This window comes from Lithobates pipiens, unplaced genomic scaffold (assembly GCF_037356315.1).
Source record: "Lithobates pipiens isolate NorthernLeopardFrog02 unplaced genomic scaffold, aLitPip1_a1.2 Scaffold_23, whole genome shotgun sequence".
NCBI classification, from domain to species: Eukaryota; Metazoa; Chordata; class Amphibia; order Anura; family Ranidae; genus Lithobates; species Lithobates pipiens.
The window spans coordinates 51,246,926-51,266,537 of NW_027507785.1; the positions used below are offsets into that span (position 1 = coordinate 51,246,926).

A 19,612-nucleotide genomic window follows, 5' to 3' on the forward strand; every position below is an offset into this window, starting at 1 on the left:
CCTGTAAAAGATGGAGCAAAAATGGCAATATCAGGAAATCAATGAAAATGTAACTTTGCTTTCATGGCATCAATGGAAACGTACCCTTGGCTTGCCAGAATCTTAGATCAGCAATCAACTGACCCAAGATGTCATTAGATCAACGAAAATTCCATCGAAATACTAAGAAATAACAGAATGAACATGACATTCTAAATTGCGCTCAGAGGTTCAAATACCATTTATTGCACATCTGTTAAAGATCTGATCTGAAACATTTCGACACAGAAAAAAAAAAAAAGAATAAATATGGATCCAGACACGCATTTAAGACAAACCATTAAAACAGAACCAGAAAACAAATATTTATGGGTAATAAAGTGAAACAGCACTTTAAATAGCAATATCTATTTGGACCCTGATGGGGGTGGACTGGTTTGGGTTACATTTTGGAGTTGGGTTACACCATCTTCCACCAGAACACAGTATGACATGTTGCGTGTTTTGGCGCCCTGCAGACACAGTGCTGGTGGTAAATTTATTAAGAGTCATGGGATAGTACATTTGGAGCTACGGTCGAAGGAAGTGTCAGTTTTCCAATAGTGAAGGGGTCGGTGGAGGTGTTCGTTTGCCAGGTTGGAGGACCAGAGGGGCAGTCATTCCTGAGTTACAGGGACTTCTGCTTCCCAAGTTGACCTCCGTCCGGGATGCTGTCGCTTCTCCTCCAGTCGGCCCCTGTTGACATTGTCTAGAAGCTCCAACAAAAGACTTCCTTTGCTGCAGTTGAATGGGTCAGGTCCTTCACATGGCGGCACGTAGTCAACGTTCTCTGGCTCTGTGTACCTCTTACCTGGGTGCTGGCGTTTGTCTACCTCTTGGAAGTCTCCAAAATCCATATCTTCTTCCTCATCCCAACCTCTCTTGCCTGGATGTTGGCGCTTGGCGTAGGCCAGTCCTCGTTTGCCAGGGTGCTGCCTCTTGGAGATATCGGTCAGGAGACCTAAAGAAGGATTTGAACTCTCGAGCAGCTGATCACCGAAAAGGGATCTCCTTCCGGGATGTTGCCTCTTGGGCAGCTCCAGATACAAGTCCCCTTCCTCTCGTTTGCCTGGGTGTTGTCTTTTCTCCACCTCTTCAAGGAACCTTTTCCCCGGGTGCTGCCGTTTGGAGATCCATTCCAGAGCAGGTGAGTCGGAGTCTGCAAAGGTCAAGACCAAGTCAGTATATAATTGTATTTACGGAATCCTTTTCACAAACAGTTGACTTTTGTATTTTCAAGATTAACCATTCTCAACCAGGGTTCCATGGATCCCTAAGGTTCCTCCAGAGGTTGCTAGGGGTTCCTCAAGCTGTGGCTATTTAACCTCCCATTTGATGGGGCCTGCATAGTTCTGGGGCCAATGCCACATGGTAGAGTCAATGTCATTATACCAGGGATCTTTTTAGCTGTCTATAAGCAGGGCACAAGTCCTGCGGGAACCCATGGGAACGGAGTTCCTGTACTTTTTCCACAACAGGAACTCAGTTCCCGTTAGCAGCTGTGTCCTGCAAGACTTTGAAGTATGTGAGCTGTGTGGTAGGTGCTACACCGGCAACTGCCGACACAGCTCGCAATAGTAAGTGCCGCACACCTGACCATTCAGGCATTGCCAGTAGGGGGCCCCATGACAGCTTCCACTTTGATCTACCTGTCAATCACAGCGAGCTGACGGGTAGATCAGATCCCTGCTGCTAAGAGATTGTATTTAGTCCGACCTCTCATGATGCGCTCCTCCCCGTCAGCCCCTCCTGATATTCTGTCTCCTCATCCCACCCACCTAATAATAATTGCTCTGTGTGTCCCGCTGAATGATGCCCCCCTCCTCTATTTTCAGTGCCATATGATGAGAGAACCCAGAGGAGGAGCACAGCTATTCTGCTCACAGGACATGCAGGGAGAGAGGTGAGCTGAGGGAGGAACATCAGTTTGGGGTGGTAAGCTGGGCACAATACCTGGCAAAGTTTCATGCCAGGAGGGAAGTTTATGTGGAAATATGTGAAGGGTTGGAATAGCAGCGTGTGTGTGTTGGAGCCCCTGCAGAGTTTGCAGCCCCCCCCCAAGCTAACATACATCTCCTAAGCAGGAACACATCACTATCTCCCCCAGCATTCTGTCCAGATAATGTGCAGTTCATTTATGATCTTTCCGTTTAACCCTGTGTTATCCAAACTCTGTTCAATGAAAAGTGTAAACTCACCACATAAACACTCTATATACAAAATAACATTCCCCAATAAAGATCAGAACATGATGTTCATATTTGCAAGGAAGCACAATTGAATGAATGCTGATTATTCAGAGAATTACCGTATTTATGTTTATTGAGGATTATTTTTTTTTTATGTACTAACAGTTAAGCTTCATACACACAATAAGAAAATTGGATGAAAAATACCACTTTTTAAGCGTTCGTACATATGAGTATATCATTTATTATTTATTTTTTTGGTGGGCGAGTGGATCTAGGGTGGGAGTTCCCACACTTTTTTCCCCAGGACTTGACCCCTGTCTATAAGGATGGCATTCTTACCACTACTGTCAAAGGGGCATTCTTCCTTCTGGCCACCAATGTAAGGTGCATTTTCTCACTAACCCCCCAATGAATTATTATTAATTAGCAGGGGTTCCTCGAGACCCAAACATGATTTCAGGGGTTCCTCAGAAGTAAAAAGGTTGAGAAAGGCTGTTTTAGATCAACTGTTTTTTCAAATTTTGTATTCAATTGATCTGTTGCACATTCTCAATTGATGGAAAAATGAAATAATTTATAATTTAAACAATCAGAAATACTAAGAATTCCCAAACATTATATATAATATCAAGGGACTCTGCATACACATATATATATAGGTGCATATATATTTTTCGGCTATGGAATGCTCTACCAATCAACATCCGCCTGGAAGAAAATCACCTGGCTTTTAGGAAAAAACTCAAGACCTTCCTCTTTTAGCAGATGATCAAAGCTCGTCACAGCGCCTAGAGGCGATTCAGTTTGCATTGTGCGCTATATAAGTATTTCATTCATTCATTCATTCATTCATATATATATATATATATATATATATATATATATATATATATATATATATATAAATTGGTGGATGTTGCAATTCTTTTCTTTTGTGTCACGCGGTATTTGGCGCTTTTCAAATGCAAACATGATATAATACTAAATTTTTTGGTAAAAATATAAAAAAGATGATGTTAAGCCGAGTAAATATATATCAAACATGTCTCGCTTTAAAATTGCGCACACCCATGGAACGGCAACAAACTACGATACATTAAAGTGGTTGTAAAGGCACAATGTTTTTTTACTTTCATGCATTCTATGCATGAAGGTAAAAAAACTTCTGTGTGCAACAGCTGCCCCAGCCCCCTCCCCTAATACTTACTTGAGCCCCCTCTCAATCCAGCGATGTCCACAAGAGCTTTGACTCCCTGGGTACTCCTGATTGGCTTCTGGCTGTCAATCACAGCCAGTGAACCAATCAGGAGATGAGGAAGGTGGGACTCATTGCTTGGGAGCGTGCCTGCTTGGGTGCCCCCAGAGCAAGCTGCTTGCTGTTAGGGTACCCAGCAGGAGGGAGGGGCCAGGCGTGCCAGCAGGGGATCCAAGAAGAGGAAGATAGGGCTGCTCTGTGTAAAACCTTTACACAGAGCAGGTACTGTAAGTAAAACATATTTGTTATTTAAAAAAAAAAAAAAAAAAGACTTTAACCGCTTCAATATGGGGCACTTTTACCAACTTCCTGCTCAGGCCAATTTCAGTTTTCAGCATTGTCACTATTTGAATCACAATTGCGCAGTCATGCAACACTGTACCCAAATAAAATTTTTATCATTTTTTTTTCACACAAATAAAGCTTTTTTTGGTGGTATTTATTCACTGCTGGGTTTTTTATTTTTCTGCAAAAAAAAATGAAAAAAGAGTGAACATTTTGAAAAAAAATTGTTTTTCTTAGTTTCTGTCATAAAATTTTGTAAATAAATATTTTTTCTCCTTCACTGATGTGCATTGATGCGGCGCCACGTATGGGCACTGATAGGCTGCACTTATGAGGTGGCACTGAAGGGCAGTGCACTAATGGCACTAATATGCCCCACTGATTGGCACTTATAAGTGGCACCGATATGCGGCACTGATGACCACTGATAGGTGGCACAAATGAACAATGATAGGCTGCACTGAGAGGCGGCACTGATGCGCACTAATGGGTGGCACTGATGGGCACTGAAATACAGCACTGACTGGCATAACTGATGGGCACTGATGGGCCCTGATTGGCATCACTGCTGGGCACTGCTGGGGCTGCAGTGATGATCAGTGCCTTGATTATCTGTACAGTCTCCCCTGCGAAGAAATGTCGCTGATTGGCTCTCCTCTCCTCACACACTGTCAAAGTGAGGTGAGGAGAGCCGATAAACGGCACTTCCATGTTTACATGTGAACGGCTGTGATTGTGCACAGCCAATCACATGGGTGAAACGAGCCGCATCACCAGCTCTTTACCAAGATCGGAGTCGCGCCATGTCCCTAATGGGCATGTCAGAGTGGTGACACTGGAGTAATGTCATAAGACATTGTCCCAAAACGAGAGGGGATCCCATCCGCCGTCATTTTACTATATATGGCGGGTGGGAGGAGCTTAATATCTCTTTAAATTATTCCTAGGTAAAGCTTTAAAAGCCTTTCTTGACGCCAAACATGGCAGCATACATATGAAGTAGTTCCACCCCTATATCCACCCACAGGACTTGTTTAGCTCTATAAAAGTCTGACTGAGAGCTACCTCCCCCATTCTCCTTTTTGTCCTCAAAGGTTTGAGTTTCTTTCTGGTTGATACAACCAAGCATTTGCTTTCCTCGGGGCAGACTGGAATGTCTTTTCTCAGCTCTTGGCTCCGGACCGTCTGTTGCTATAACACAAACTTGAAAGGGACCATAGCTGACAAGATGTCCTGCTACAGAAGATCAAAAGATCAAAGGCATTGAAAATTGACCTAGGATACAGAGACATGATACATGGACAATGCTGCCCCTAGAGGCCAAAACAGCAGGACGGACAGTAATATAATCCCCATAAATACTGATTCGTCAAAAGTCTAGACTGGATGGTACTGGGGTTGGGTTTGGATGGTGTATGAACAAAGTATAAAAGACGAGCGAGTGAGAAAGCTATCTCTCTGCCTCTACCCTTATCACTCTTGGCTTGTGACTGTGCCGCATGGCTCCATCCACCATTTTTGAGCCACATGGCTCGCTCTTTACCATCTGAGCCTAGCCCGATGATACAAAGCCTCGCTGAGAGCCTTGTGATAAGTATCTTTGATATTGTTGTACTATGTGTTCTACTGGTATATGTTTGTAATATTTTTCCTTAGTATTTTATGTTAGCGTATTCCTATTTTCTTAGGAAATAAATAAGACTTTGTTTTATTAAGCCGTGTGCTTGGTTTCATAGATAACCTTGTATTATTGTGATATCAACAGTAACATGTGATCAGAGTTTTAATAGACTAGCTAACTAGGGGAATAGAGAAGTTGTTTGCACCAATTACTTCATCTACAGACCCTGTTACACTCAGGATAAGCTCTTACCTGCCAACTATATCGCAGTCCACCTGGGTTCAGCCTCTCCCAGCATGCAGTCCCACATTTTAGGCTGCAAAACACACCAACAAGGCGGGGGACCTCTTTTGGTGGTCTTTTGGGGTTGAGGTGTTCTCTAATCAGAGACAACAATCCTTTTATGGCATGCCTGCTTTGGAGTCCGGATGCAGCAGCTTGGACTGCATGATGTCTTCTCTCCTATGGAACTCTTTCCAGGTCTCTCAATTTCTATAAAAAATAAATTCTTTTTCCTGCTCTCATGTCTCTAAAGACCCCATACACACTGTGCAGCTTTTGTTGTCTGATTTCCTTTTGACTTGCCAGGACCATGTGGTGCAGGGGCCTGCTTGATTGCATACAAATTGAGACTCTTAAAGTGGTTGTAAACCCTTATGCCGCGTACACACGACCAGACTTTTCGAGGGACTAAGTCTGACAGACTTTCGATGGAGTTCTGACGGAGTTCTGACAAAGTTCTGAAGGACTTTCCGAATGAACGGACTTGGCCACACACAATCACACCAAAGTCCGACGGATTCGAACGTGATGACGTATGACTGGACTAGAATAAGGAAGTTCATAGCCAGTAGCCAATAGCTGCCATAGCGTCGGTTTTAGTCCGTCAGACTAGCACACACACGAGCGGATTTCTCAGTAGGAACTGGGTCCGGCAGAGTTCTGTCGAAAAATTTGAAACATGTTCCATTTCTAAAGTCTGTCAGACTTTTGCAAATCAAGAGTCCGCTGCAGCCCACACACGTTCGAATAGTCTGCCGGAATCATTCCGTCAGACTTTTGATGTTGAAAAGTCTGGTCGTGTGTACGGGGCATTACAAACCACTTTGATATACAGGTAAGCCTAGATTAAGGCTTACCTGTAGGTCCAAGAAATATCTCCTAAACCTACATGGTTTAGGAGATATTGGCCGAAAGACAGGCACCGCTGTCTACGGTGCATGCGCGCAGGCGCACTGAGCGCGCCGCTGTCAACGGCGATATGCCGCGAGTGGCGGCTCCCGTGCGCATGTGCGGAAGTGACGTCATCAAGGCTTCGTCGAATGACAGCGGCGGAGCAGCGAGACCCACCGAGAAGATGGATGCTCCGGACTACAGGGGACAGCGGTGACTTCACTGGCTCCTGTGTCAGGTAAGTGACACATAATGGACTACTATGCGATGCATAGTAGTCCATTATGCTTTACCTTTGCAGGGAATGAAAGAGGAAGTAAACTCATCAGGGTTTACTTCCTCTTTAAGGTCTGACCTCGTATTATGTGGTTTTGGTAAATCGAAGGGAAAAAATCTGCAGAGGATTGTATGATTTGTAGCCAGCTTGAAAGTGTCCTTTTGTGTGGATGGGCGCTGGCTTCCCTCCAAATTGTACTAGCCCATTTTTGATTAGAACAGAGGTGAGAGAGAGCTGAGTCTCAGGTAAGTCTTGTTATCCTAGTAATGGGAGCAATGTATTACTAGAGGATGGGGGGGGGGGGGGGGGGTTGCCCAGATTTCTTTTATTTAAACTTGTTACTCTTTACCCATCTGCAAGGTGAGCCAGTTCCTCTCACGCTACCCTCATCCATTAGCAGAGGGGACAGATGCCTTGGGTTGGGCAACTGGCCTTTGCCTTCCCTCCAAGGTGCACAGGCTCATTAGGGTGTGCCCAGGCACATCTGGCACACCCAGTGCGCATGCCTAAGGATCCAATATAGTAACATGCGTTTTATAGTATTGCCTACAGGAGGAATGGACACTAAGCTGAACTGGGTACTGTATTAGCTCCTGTATCCCTCATGGGACAATAGAGGAAAAAATGATTTCATATTTATAGTCTATAAAGGCACCTAGGACCCAATACAGTACAGTACCAGGTGTCACAGTATATGGCCCCGACTACAGAAGAAATGGGCACTAAGCTAAACTAGGTACTGTACTGGATCCTGTGCCCCTCAATGGAGGATCAACAAAACAGGAATTTCATACTTACTACAAAACCCATTTCTCAGAATGTAATAAGGGAGTGTCTATCCCTCCTGTAGGTGGTGCTATTTAACCATAAAGAAATGTTTTATTTTTATTGCTAACTCTAGCATTACTCTTTTGGGTCACTGACCGAAAAAAATCAGTATTCAACAAGCAAAGTTAGAACTCAACAGAGATAGCCTATATAAATCTTAATGACATCTAAATATCTAAATATTTAGTGTACTGGACTTTGTAAACAAATCCTGCCCAAAGCCATGTAAACAAAGCCCATGTGTTTTCATACCCCCCATATACTTTGCATACTGTAAACAAAGCCATGCCTAGAGCCATGTAAACAAAGCCTTGCCCACCTTTCTCAGTCTGCTCCTCTTCAATTCTGCGGAGAATACTGCGGATTAGCGCCCCGTGTGTTTTCTTCAGTGTACTACTAACGTCACCGTCATCAGGGAAAGAGTCCTCGTCGTCGGGCAAAGGCTGCTCCTGTGCCACTGTCATGTGTGACAGAGCGGCTCCTAAAAGTAGCAGCCACCAAGTGGACATCATCACAGCTGCAAGACACAAAGAAAAAAAGGCAAATTCTTTTATTGAGAAAAATTCTCGTACATTCAATCGCGACATACCGCCCAACTTTTTGAGATAGCAAAGAGGGACACCTATTAGAAGAAGTATATAGGTATAGGACACACCCCCTGCCACGCCTCCTCAAAGGAGGATTATGCAAAAAATAAATAAAAAAAGATTAGTTAACAATTTGTGTTTTTGTTTACTGTGCACTTTTACCCCCTTCCTGCCCAGGCCTATTTTAAGCTTTCAGTCCTGTCACACTTTGAATGACAATTGCGCGGTCATGCAACACCGTACCCATAGGCCATTTTTATCATTTTTTTTTAAGACAAATAGAGCTTTTATTTGGTGGAATTTAAACACCGCTGGGTGTTTACATTTTTTGCTAAAAAAATGAAAAAAGACAAAACATTTAAAAAATGTTGTTTTTTCATAGTTTCTGTTATAACATTTGGTAAATAAGTAAATTTTTTCCTTCACCCATGTGCGCTGATGAGGCTGCACTGATGGGCACTGATAGGCTACACTGGTGGGCACTGATGAGGCTGCACTGATGGGCACTAATGAGGCTGCACTGATGAGGCTGCACTGATGAGGAGGCACTGATAGGCTGCATTGATGGGCACTGATGAGGCTGCTCTGATAGGCTGCATTGATGGGAACTAATGAGGCTGCACTGATGGGCACTGATCGGATGCACTGATGGGCGTTGATGAGGCTGCACTGATGGGCACGGATAGGCGGCACTGATGGGCACGGATGAGGAGACACTGATAGGGAGGCACTCATAGGCACTGATAGGCTGCACTGAGGGGCACTGATGAGGAGGCACTCAAGGGCACTGATAGACTGCACTGATGGGCACCGATGAGGCTGCACTGAAGGGGCACTGATAGGCGGCACTAATGGGCATGGATGAGGAGGCACTGATGGGCACTGATGAGGCTGAACTAATGGGCACCGATGAAGCTGCACCGATGGGCACTTATAGGCAGCACTGATGGAAGGTACTGATAGGCAGCACTGTTGGGCACTGATGGGCGGCATTGACGAGCAGGCACTGAAAGACAGCACTGACTGGCATCACTGCTGGGCCCTGTTGGGGCTGCACTGATTATCAGGGCACTGATATAATTAGTGTTCTGATTATCTTTGCAGACCTCCCCTGTGAGGGAATGCTGCTGATAGACTCTCCTCTCCTCACATGCTGTCAGTGAGAGGAAAGGAATGCCAATAACTGTCATTTCCATGTTTACATGCGATCAGCTGTGATTGGACACAGCTGATCACATAGGTAAAGAGCTGCATCCTTGGCCCTATACCAGGATCGAGAGTGAGAGAGTGGGAGGACGTCATATGACGTCGCCCCTGTACAACAGAGCTGCCGCCCGCCCGTCATTTGACAATACAGCAGGCGGGAGGTGGTTAAATCCGCAAGTCCTTTTTTTTTTTTTACCGCTACTATTCCTTTATATTGGCTTTTTAAATTTACAAATGTAGCAATTTAGAAATCAGATGAAAGGTTTAGCACCGGGAAACACTTTTTGATCGATAAAAAGTGCATTTTGTAGACAACTATATAGATCAGACCAAAATGAGGGACAAATGAGGAGGAATGAGGGACAGAGGGACATTGCTCCAAATCAGGGACAGTCCGTCAAAATCAGGGACAGTACTTTGAAATCATGGACAGTTGGGAGCTATGCTTACAACATGATTTGTGTACAGGGCTGGACTCGGACAGAAATTTGGCCCTGGACTTCATCCAGACAGGCCCACTTACATTTTGAGTGTTCCGTCAGCACTCCCTTACATCAGAGTCTCCCATCACCAGCCCCCTTACAACAGAGTGTCCCATCAGCACCCCTTACATCAGAGTGTCCCATCAGCAGCCCCCTTACATCAGAGTGTCCCATCAGCACCCCTTACATCAGAGTGTCCCATCAGCACCCCCTTACATCAGAGTGTCCCATCAGCAGCCCCCTTACATCAGAGTGTCCCATTACCAGCCCCCTTACATCAGAGTGTCCCATCAGCAGCCCCCTTACATCAGAGTGTCCCATCAGCAGCCCCCTTACATAAGAGTGTCCCATCAGCACCCCTTACATCAGAGTGTCCCATCAGCAGCCCCCTTACATCAGAGTGTCCCATTACCAGCCCCCTTACATCAGAGTGTCCCATCAGCAGCCCCCTTACATCAGAGTGTCCCATCAGCAGCCCCCTTACATAAGAGTGTCCCATCAGCACCCCTTACATCAGAGTGTCCCATCAGCAGCCCCCTTACATCAGAGTGTCCCATCAGCAGCCCCCTTACATCAGAGGTCCCATCAGCAGCCCCCTTACATCAGAGTGTCCCATCAGCAGCCTCCTTACATCAGAGTGTCCCATCAGCAGCCTCCTTACATCAGAGGTCCCATCAGCAGCCCCCTTACATCAGAGTGTCCCATCAGCAGCCTCCTTACATCAGAGTGTCCCATCAGCAGCCCCCTTACATCAGAGTGGCCCACTGAGCCATCGGCCCACCGGGAAACTCCCGGTAGTCCCGATGGCCAGTACATGCCTGTTTGTGTAGTAATTGTATTTGCTATACCATTTTCCAGCAAAGTGGAGATACTCTTTAAATCTTATATGAAATTTTAGTGATTTTAATCATTAGGGAGGGTATTAGTGAGGATTCCAGTGAGAGTGGAGGCATTGCACGCAGTAGCCAATCAAATTCTAGCTAATGTCTCTCTAGAGAAGGCTAGAAAATAGGTGCAAGTTTCTGATTGGTCAGTTTGGGCAACGTCCCGAGATTTCCTTCGTTGTGGTAATTTCATAAGCTTACCCTCTGGGTGTTGCAGATCAGCACGTCTCTGGATAAATTATTATCACTGAAATAGCAATGATTAAACCTGCCGGTACCCAGATGCTGACGGCTAACTCTTTATAAAGAGCGGAGCCTGATTTGCACATAATTATTACACATCATCCCAATTACACGCCGCTCTTAAACCTGCCTCCACAGCGCACCACACACTGTAATTTTATCTGTAGAGATCAACCGAAAATCCCAAATCACGGTGACAGCAAAACCATTGTTTAATGCAGAGGAACCTTAAAGGTGAACTCTATGCTGGTATATATAAAAAAAAAAAAAACACAAATTAATAAATAAATTATTCTTTTTTGTTTAAATGCAAGCAGTGTAAGTAACTCTGATGCCGCGTACACACGATCGGACTATCCGGCGGACTTTGTCTGGCGGACAAACCGCCGGGCTTTGCAGCGGAGGTCCGCCGGACTTTCCGAACGAGCGAACCTGCCCACACACGACCGAACTTTTCCGGCGGACTATGGCGGGAGTCCACTGGACTTTTGAAATGAACAGACTTGCCCACACACAGAGTAAAGTCCGTTCATTTTGAACGCGGCTCCAGGTAGACGGAACTAGCGAAGGAAGTCAATGTCGCCGCCTCCATCGGCAAGATTGACACCTCGCTGGCCCCGTCACCTGGTATGGATTTAAAGGGGGAATCCCTGGGCCGAAAAAACAGCCCCCAAAGTCCATAGCAGACCCTTATCACGCAGCCCGGCTAGTCAGGAAAGGGGGTGGGGATGAGCGAGCACCCCCCCCCTCCTGAACCGTACCAGGCCGCGTGCCCTCAACATGGGGGGGGGTGCTTTGGGGAAGGGGGGGCCCTGGCGTTCCTCATTGCATGTGGTTAGAGGCAGGGCTGTCTTAATGATAGGGCACACCTGGACGCTGCATGGGGGGCCCCTGCAATTTCCCCAAAGCAGCTGGTTGTTGACCCATGCTGACCCAAAATCGGGGGCCCCATGATGGCACTGAGAGTGATGGATACACAGGGGTGCAGGCTGGCAACGGTGCGCCGTGCTGTGCAGAACTATACCTATCATTTTACAGCCAGCAGGGAGGGGCAGGGCCAGAGTGCCAGTGATGCTCTGACACTCGTCCATGCAGCGTGAATGCTCGGGAAGGGGATGGCTGGGGGGTAGGAGATGGAGTGGGAGCTGCTGAGTCGGCAGCACTGAGAGCCCACCTGCGGAAGTGGCATTGTGGAGGGTGTCATGGTGAGCCCAGCTGTCCAGCACTGTTTGCACCAAAGGGCTTGGAATGCCCGGAGGGATGCTCCCTCCTCCGCCCCTCCTTCTGCCTGCTTGATTGGTATAGGTGAGTCCAGTGCTGGAGGTGGGCACGTAGCCAAAAGTTTACATGCACTGTATCACCACTGGAAAAGGGGGTACTACATGGATGGAATAATGGTGCTGGGGGATATCAAGGGTGTATAGGGGGTAGCAATGCTTGGGGTAGCTTGGGTGGCTACAGTGCAAGAGGTATCATGGATGTAGAGAGGCCACAGAGTAGGGGGTATCAAGGATGTAGTGGGGTCACAATACAAGGGGTATCTTATGGTATATGGTCAGAGTGCTGGGGGGAATATGTAGGATGTAGGAGAGTCAGAGTGCTGGGGGGATATCTGAGGTGTAGAGGGGTCAGAGTGCTGGGGGGATATCTGAGGTGTAGAGGGGTCAGAGTGCTGGGAGGATATCTGGGGTGTAGAGGGGTCAGAGTGCTGGGGGAATATCTGGGGTGTAGAGGGGTCAGAGTGCTGGGGGGATGTCTGGGGTGTAGAGGGGTCAGAGTGCTGGGGGGATGTCTGGGGTGTAGAGGGGTCAGAGTGCTGGGGGGATATCTGGGGTGTAGTGGGGTCAGAGTGCTGGGGGGATATCTGGGGTGTAGAGGGGTCAGAGTGCTGGGGGGATATCTGGGGTGTAGAGGGGTCAGAGTGCTGGGGGGATATCTGGGGTGTAGAGGGGTCAGAGTGCTGGGGGGATATCTGGGGTGTAGAGGGGTCAGAGTGCTGGGGGGATATCTGGGGTGTAGAGGGGTCAGAGTGCTGGGGGGATATCTGGGGTGTAGAGGGGTCAGAGTGCTGGGGGGATATCTGGGGTGTAGAGGGGTCAGAGTGCTGGGGGGATATCTGGGGTGTAGAGGGGTCAGAGTGCTGGGGGGATATCTGGGGTGTAGAGGGGCCATAGTGCTAGGGAGGCATCAATCTAGCAGATATATTATATGCATAGGACAGCTTTGTTACTTTATGTATGTAGTATTTTGTTTATTTGCTGTACAGAATGATTGTTTGTGTAGTTAATGCGGAGCTCTACCCAAAGGGGAAACTCCGCTTGTTTGCCTCCTACCTACTTGATGTCTGTTTACCTGCACCATCCCATTGTTGGGGCCCCAGAGCATTACTTTGCCCAGGGGCCCATGATTCTATTAAGACGGCCCTGGTTAGAGGGCGCTTGCCGAGTGACCGAATTCACTTGAAAGCAACAGGGTGTATAATTCCTTCCACGGCTGCAAAGAAAACGATTGCGACTGCAGCATGTGCATATGCCTGGATGGATGCTGCCCCTGCAGTTGACGGGGAGGGGGGGGCAGAAAAAACACAGCTCAGCCACAGGGTTTGATCACCCCTCAACCAATCCCTAAGGCCTCGTTCACATTGTGATTTTAATGGCACGATTTTCACGCGACTCTGTATGTCGCCTAGGGCGGCCCATTTATTTGAAAAAGCGGGTTTGTCGCCTGAAAAGAATCTCCTGTTCAAACTTCTTTTTAAAGCGTGGTTTCCCACGATTGCCGTGTAACAATGCCAGACAGAATCGCATCGCAATGTATCCTTCCCATCTTCGGAAAACGAATCCACCGCTGTGACACGTGTACATCCACACACGGGGCCTGCCAGGGTCCCTTACCAGAACTTATCGACCGACCCAATAAGGTCTACAAGGCTTATTTTCGGTAGTAAACTCTTCTCCAGAAAGAGAGAAAAGATACTCCAAATAGTGTAATAACGGTAATTACATGTTATAACGTTTTAAAATCAATGCACTCACCTTTCATTGAGCTCAAGCTGCACTTCAAATATCAGTTGGAGATGACCGTTCCATTAACCTAGCTTATTAATGATCACGGTATTGACAATTTCTTTCCCTTCAATCTGCTAGCTGCTTGCCAACTAGTCACGCTGATAGGGTAAAGTAAACGCCCGATAGTGCCTCTTGCCAACTGAGCCAGCCTCAGGGGAGAAAGGGATTGTTCAGGAGGTGCAAGGCAGTCATACTGATGGAATTTTAGTAAATGGCCGCTAGCGGCTCTCATCCACTAAGCCAACCTCAGGGGAGAAAGCAATTGTTCAGATGGTGCCGGGCAGTTCACTCTTAACACGCAGAAGCCCCTCCCGAGATGTTTTGTCCAACTGGACGTCATCAACGGACAGTCCCGACATGTTTCTTCAAACTGGAGGTTACCAAGGGACAGTCCAGATATGTTTAGTCAAACTGGATGTCACCAAGAGACAATCCCAACATGTTTTTTTTCAAACTGGACGTTTACAAGGGACAGTCCCCACATGTTTATTCAAACTGAACGTTACCAAGGGACAATCCTGACAGGTTTTTTCAAACTGCATGTTACCAAGAGATAACATCCAATTAGATGAAACATATCGGGCTTATCTCTTGGTAACATCGAGTTTGAAAAAACATGTCGGGATTGTCCTTTGGTAACATTCAGTTTGAATAAACATGTCAGGATTGTCTCTTGATACCGTCCAGTTAGATGAAACATGTCGGTGGGGGGGGGGGGGGCTTCTGCATGTCCAGTTGGACTAAACATGTCAGGACTGATCCTTGATAAAGTCCAGTTGGACGAAACATATGGAGCTTATCAAAGAACAGTACTGACATGTTTAGTCCAACTGGACATGCAGAAGCCCCTCCTGACATGTTTCACCCAACTGGATGTTATCAAGGGATAGTCCCGACATGTTTGTTCAAACTGGACGTTACCAAGAGACAATCCCGACATGTTTCTTCAAACTGGACATTACCAAGAGACAATCCCGACATGTTTCTTCAAACTGGACGTTACCAAGAGACAATCCCGACATGTTTCTTCAAACTGGACATTACCAAGAGACAATCCCGACATGTTTCTTCAAACTGGACATTACCAAGAGACAATCCCGACATGTTTCTTCAAACTGGACATTACCAAGAGACAATCCCGACATGTTTCTTCAAACTGGATGGTACCAAGGGACAATCCCGACATGTTTTTTCAAACTGGACATTAACAAGGACAGTCCTGACATGTTTCATCCAACTGGACATTATCAAGGAATAGTCCTGACATATTTAGTCCAGCTGGACGTTAACATGTTTCATCCAACTTGACATTGACATGTTTTATCCAGCTGGATGTTATCAAGGGACAGTCCTGACATTTTTAGTCCAACTGGACGTTGACATGTTTAGTCCAACTGGATGTTATCAAGGTACAGTCCTGACATGTTTTGTCCAGCTGGACGTTATCAAGGGATAGCTCTGACAGGTTTTTTCAAACTAGAGATGATCAAGGGACAATCCCGACATGTTTCGTTTAACTTGATGTGATCAAGGTACAGTCCTGACATTTTTAGTAAAACCGGATGTTGAAATTCTTTGTCCAACTATGTCATCAAGGGACAATCCTGATATGTTTAATCCAACTGGACGTTATCAAGGGACTGTCCTGACATGTTTCATCCAACTGGATGTTACCAAGAGACAGTGCTGACATGTTTTGCCCAACTGGACATCATCAAGGGACAGCCCTGACATGTTTCTTCAAGCTGAACGTTACCAAAGTACAGTCCCGTTATGTTTCTTCAAACTGAATGTTACCAAGGAACCCATCCCGACATGTTTTTTTCAAACTGGACGTTAACAAGGGACAGTCCCGATATGTTTCTTCAAACTGAATGTTACCAAGGGACAATCCCGACATGTTTCATCCAACTGGACGTTATCAAGGAACAGTCCTGGCATGTTTAGTCCAACTCGAAGTTAAATATTGTTGTTGTTTTGTTTTTTGTTTTTCACATTTTTTTTTTTTTGTTTATAGCGCAAAAAATAAAAACTGCAGAGGTGATCAACTAACACCAAAAGAAATCTCTATTTGTGAGAAAAAAAAAGGACATCAATTGTATTTGGGTACAGCGCCTCACGACCGCGCAATTGTCAGTTAAAGTAACGCAGTGCCAAATCGCAAAAAACAAAACAATATGGCCTGGTCATGAAAGTGGGGTAAGAAGAAGTAGAAAGAAAGTGGGGAAGAAGGAGAAGAAGTATAAGTTTAAAAATAAAAGATGGAGACCACATACTTTCCTCAATCATCAACAGTATCAAACATCCGTATTAGGATGCAGAACTCCAGCTAAAAATATCAAGATAAAAAATGAATAGGATCATCAGTGGTATCAAACATCCATGTTTACAGCAGAATGCAGAACGCCAGACAAAAATAACAAAATAAATATTAATAAATATATATAAATAAATATTAATAATAAAAACAGCTTTTTCTGCAATATTCAACTTCAATTCAGAGATTTCCTAGTACTTTTTTTTTCTGCCACTAGATGTCCTCAGTCTGATGGCCAGCACCATTCAACCCACTTCTCTGAACTCATCCTGGATATCCTCCCAACCTGCGACTGCACAGTGATACGCTTATCTCTCTGTCACTCTGCTTTCTCCTCCTATCAGCATGCTCCATTGTCAGAACACAAATTGTTTGGCTCCTTATACTGCTTCTTCCTCTCATCCTCCATCTCTGCAGCTGCAGGGACTACAAGAAGCTAATACCAGTTCAAATCACTTATTACTTGTGTTTAAAAATATATTTAATGATGTATTAATGATTACAGGGTTGCATTAAAGAGGTAGTAAACCTTGATGAGTTTACTTCCTCTTTCATTCCCTGCAAAGGTAAAGCATAATGGACTACTATTTGCCTAGAAATCAACTGGTTTGTTCTGTTGGGACAGCACAGGCTTTCCATTATCAATGGAGAGAGATAATTGCCTTTATGGTCCCTGCTCTCCGGGGACGCATTATCGATTACAGGGCTGCATTACACTCACCTGTCACTTTATTAGGTACGCCTCAAATGCTTGGTAACACAAATTGCTAATCAGCCAATCACATGGCAGCAACTTAATGCATTTAGGCATCTAGACGTAGTGAAGACGACTTGCTGATGTTTAAACCGAGCATCAGAATGGGGAAGAAAGGGGATATAGGTGACTTTGAACGTAGCATGGTTGTTGGTGCCAGATGGGCTGGTCTGAGTATTTCCAAAACTGCTGATCTACTGGGATTTTCACACACAACCATCTCTCAGGTTTACAGAGAATGGTGGGAAAAAGAGAAAATATCCAGTGAGCGGCAGTTGTGTGGAGGAAAATTCCTTGTTGATGTCAGAGGTCAGAGGAGAATGGGCAGACTGGTTTGAGATGATAGAGAAGCAACAGTAACTCAAACAACCACTTGTTACACCCAAGGTATGCAGAATACCATCTTTGAACGCACAACACATCCAACCTTGAAGAAGATGGGCTACAGCAGCAGACGACCACACCGGGTGCCACTCCTGCCAGCTAAGAATAGGAAACCAAGGCTACAATTGGCACAGGATCACCAAAACTGGACAACAGAAGATTGGAAAAACGTTGCCTGGTCTGGTGAGTCTGAATTTCAGCTGCAGCATTCAGATGGTGGGGTCAGAATTTGGTGTAAACAACTTGAAAGTATGGATCCATCCTGCCTTCTATCACCGGTTCAGGCTGGTGGTGGGGGTGTAATGGTGTGGGGGATATTTTCTTGGCACACTTTGGGCCCCTTAGTACCAATTGAGCATGAATTAAACACCACGGCCTACCTGAGTATTGTTGCTGACCATGTCCATCCCTTTATGACTACAGTGTCCCCATCTTCTGATGGCTCCTCCCAGCAGGATAATGTCACCATGTCACAAAGCTCCAATCATCTCACCACTGGACAATGAGGTCCCTGTCCTCCAATGGCCTCCACACTCACCACACCTCATCCAATAGAGCACCTTTGGGATGTGGTGGAACCTGAGTATTGTGAGTATTGTTGCTGACCATGTCCATCCCTTTATGACTACAGTGTCCCCATCTTCTGATGGCTCCTTCCAGCAGGATAATGCACCATGTCACAAAGCTCCAATCATCTCACCACCGGACAATGAGGTCCCTGTCCTCCAATGGCCTCCACACTCACCAGATCTCCATCCAAAAGGGGCCCCTTTGAGATGTGGTGGACCAAAATCTCTGAGGAACATTTGCAACACCTTGTTGAATCTATGCCACCAACAATGAAGGCAAAAGGGGATCCAACCCGGTACTAGCAAGGTCTACCTAATAAAGGTGCCGTTGAGTATCTGCCTAGAAATCAGCTTTAATTTTTTATGGACTCTGATTGGTTGGCATCGGCAACAACTTTATGGTTGAGCTCTTTCTCTTTTCTTCAGGTTTTTGGAATCAGCCCCATAATGTTAATTCCCAATCTGCATTACTGTGCCCGGCGTTTAGCTTTAAACCCTTGCCCCCGAATGTACGCAGATGCGTGTACGGGGGTTATACCGGGATGATGCCCGCACATGCAAGCATCATTCCGGTACTGATTTTTAGAGCCGGTGATTGGCTTTCCAGCTATAGCAACCGATGCGGCTAAAAGCCGCTCGGCTGTTATGCCAGAGAAGCAGGAGGGGATGATCCCCCCTCCCGCCGCCTCCCGCTGCTCTTACCGGGGCTCCCGTTCAATCGGGAGCACCGATGCACGGCTTCATTCCAGTCTCCTAATTGTAAACATGGAAGCAACGTCATTACGTCACTTCCGGTTTACTCGGCTGCCAATGGCGCCGGATTTAAAAATATATACAGTATTCAGAATCGCTGAAAACGCCATCTGAATACTTTGAAGTGTAAAGGAGACCCCCTTTTAGACCCCCGATCCCTCCATAAAGAGTACCCGTCACCACCTATTACTGTCACAAGGGATGTTTACATTCCTTGTGACAGCAATAAAAGTGATCACATTTTTATTTTTTTAAAACAATTTATTAATTTTTAAATAAATAAAATAAATAAGATTTTTTTTTTTTTAAAGCGCTCCTGTCCCCGCGAGCTCGCGCAGCAAAGAAAACGCATACGGAAGTCGCGCCCGCATATATAAACGGTATTCAAATCCCACATGTGAGGTATCGGCGCGATCGTCGGAGCGAGAGCAATAATTCTAGCACTAGACCTCCTCTGTAACTCTAACCTGGTAACCGGATTTTTTTTTTTTAAAGTGTCACCTATTGAGATTTTTAGGTACTGTAGTTTGTCGTCATTCCATGAGTGCGTGCAATTATAAATTGTGACATATTTTGTATCTATTTACTCGGCGTAACATCATCTTTCACATTATGCAAAAAAAAAATTAATCAAAGTGTCCCTTTTCCCAAAAAGTTGCGTTTAACCACTTCCCACCCGGCCAATGTACATATACGGCCGGGTGGGAGCCGTCTCC

The 19,612-nt window shown here is 45.8% G+C and overlaps 1 protein-coding gene across 1 annotated transcript in view; it reads right to left on the bottom strand.

The window, feature by feature from the left end:
• Positions 1 to 205: 205 nt before the first annotated feature.
• TRH (thyrotropin releasing hormone) overlaps positions 206 to 19,612 on the bottom strand; it is a 40,871-nt gene continuing 21,464 nt past the window's right edge. Inside the window, exons 2-3 of the mRNA XM_077451597.1 lie at positions 7,969 to 8,166; positions 206 to 1,177 (exon numbers count right to left, since the gene is read on the bottom strand). Coding sequence (XP_077307723.1) covers positions 636 to 1,177; positions 7,969 to 8,161 — 735 coding nt within the window. The 5' untranslated portion in view covers positions 8,162 to 8,166 and the 3' untranslated portion in view covers positions 206 to 635. The remainder of the gene's footprint in view (positions 1,178 to 7,968; positions 8,167 to 19,612) is intronic.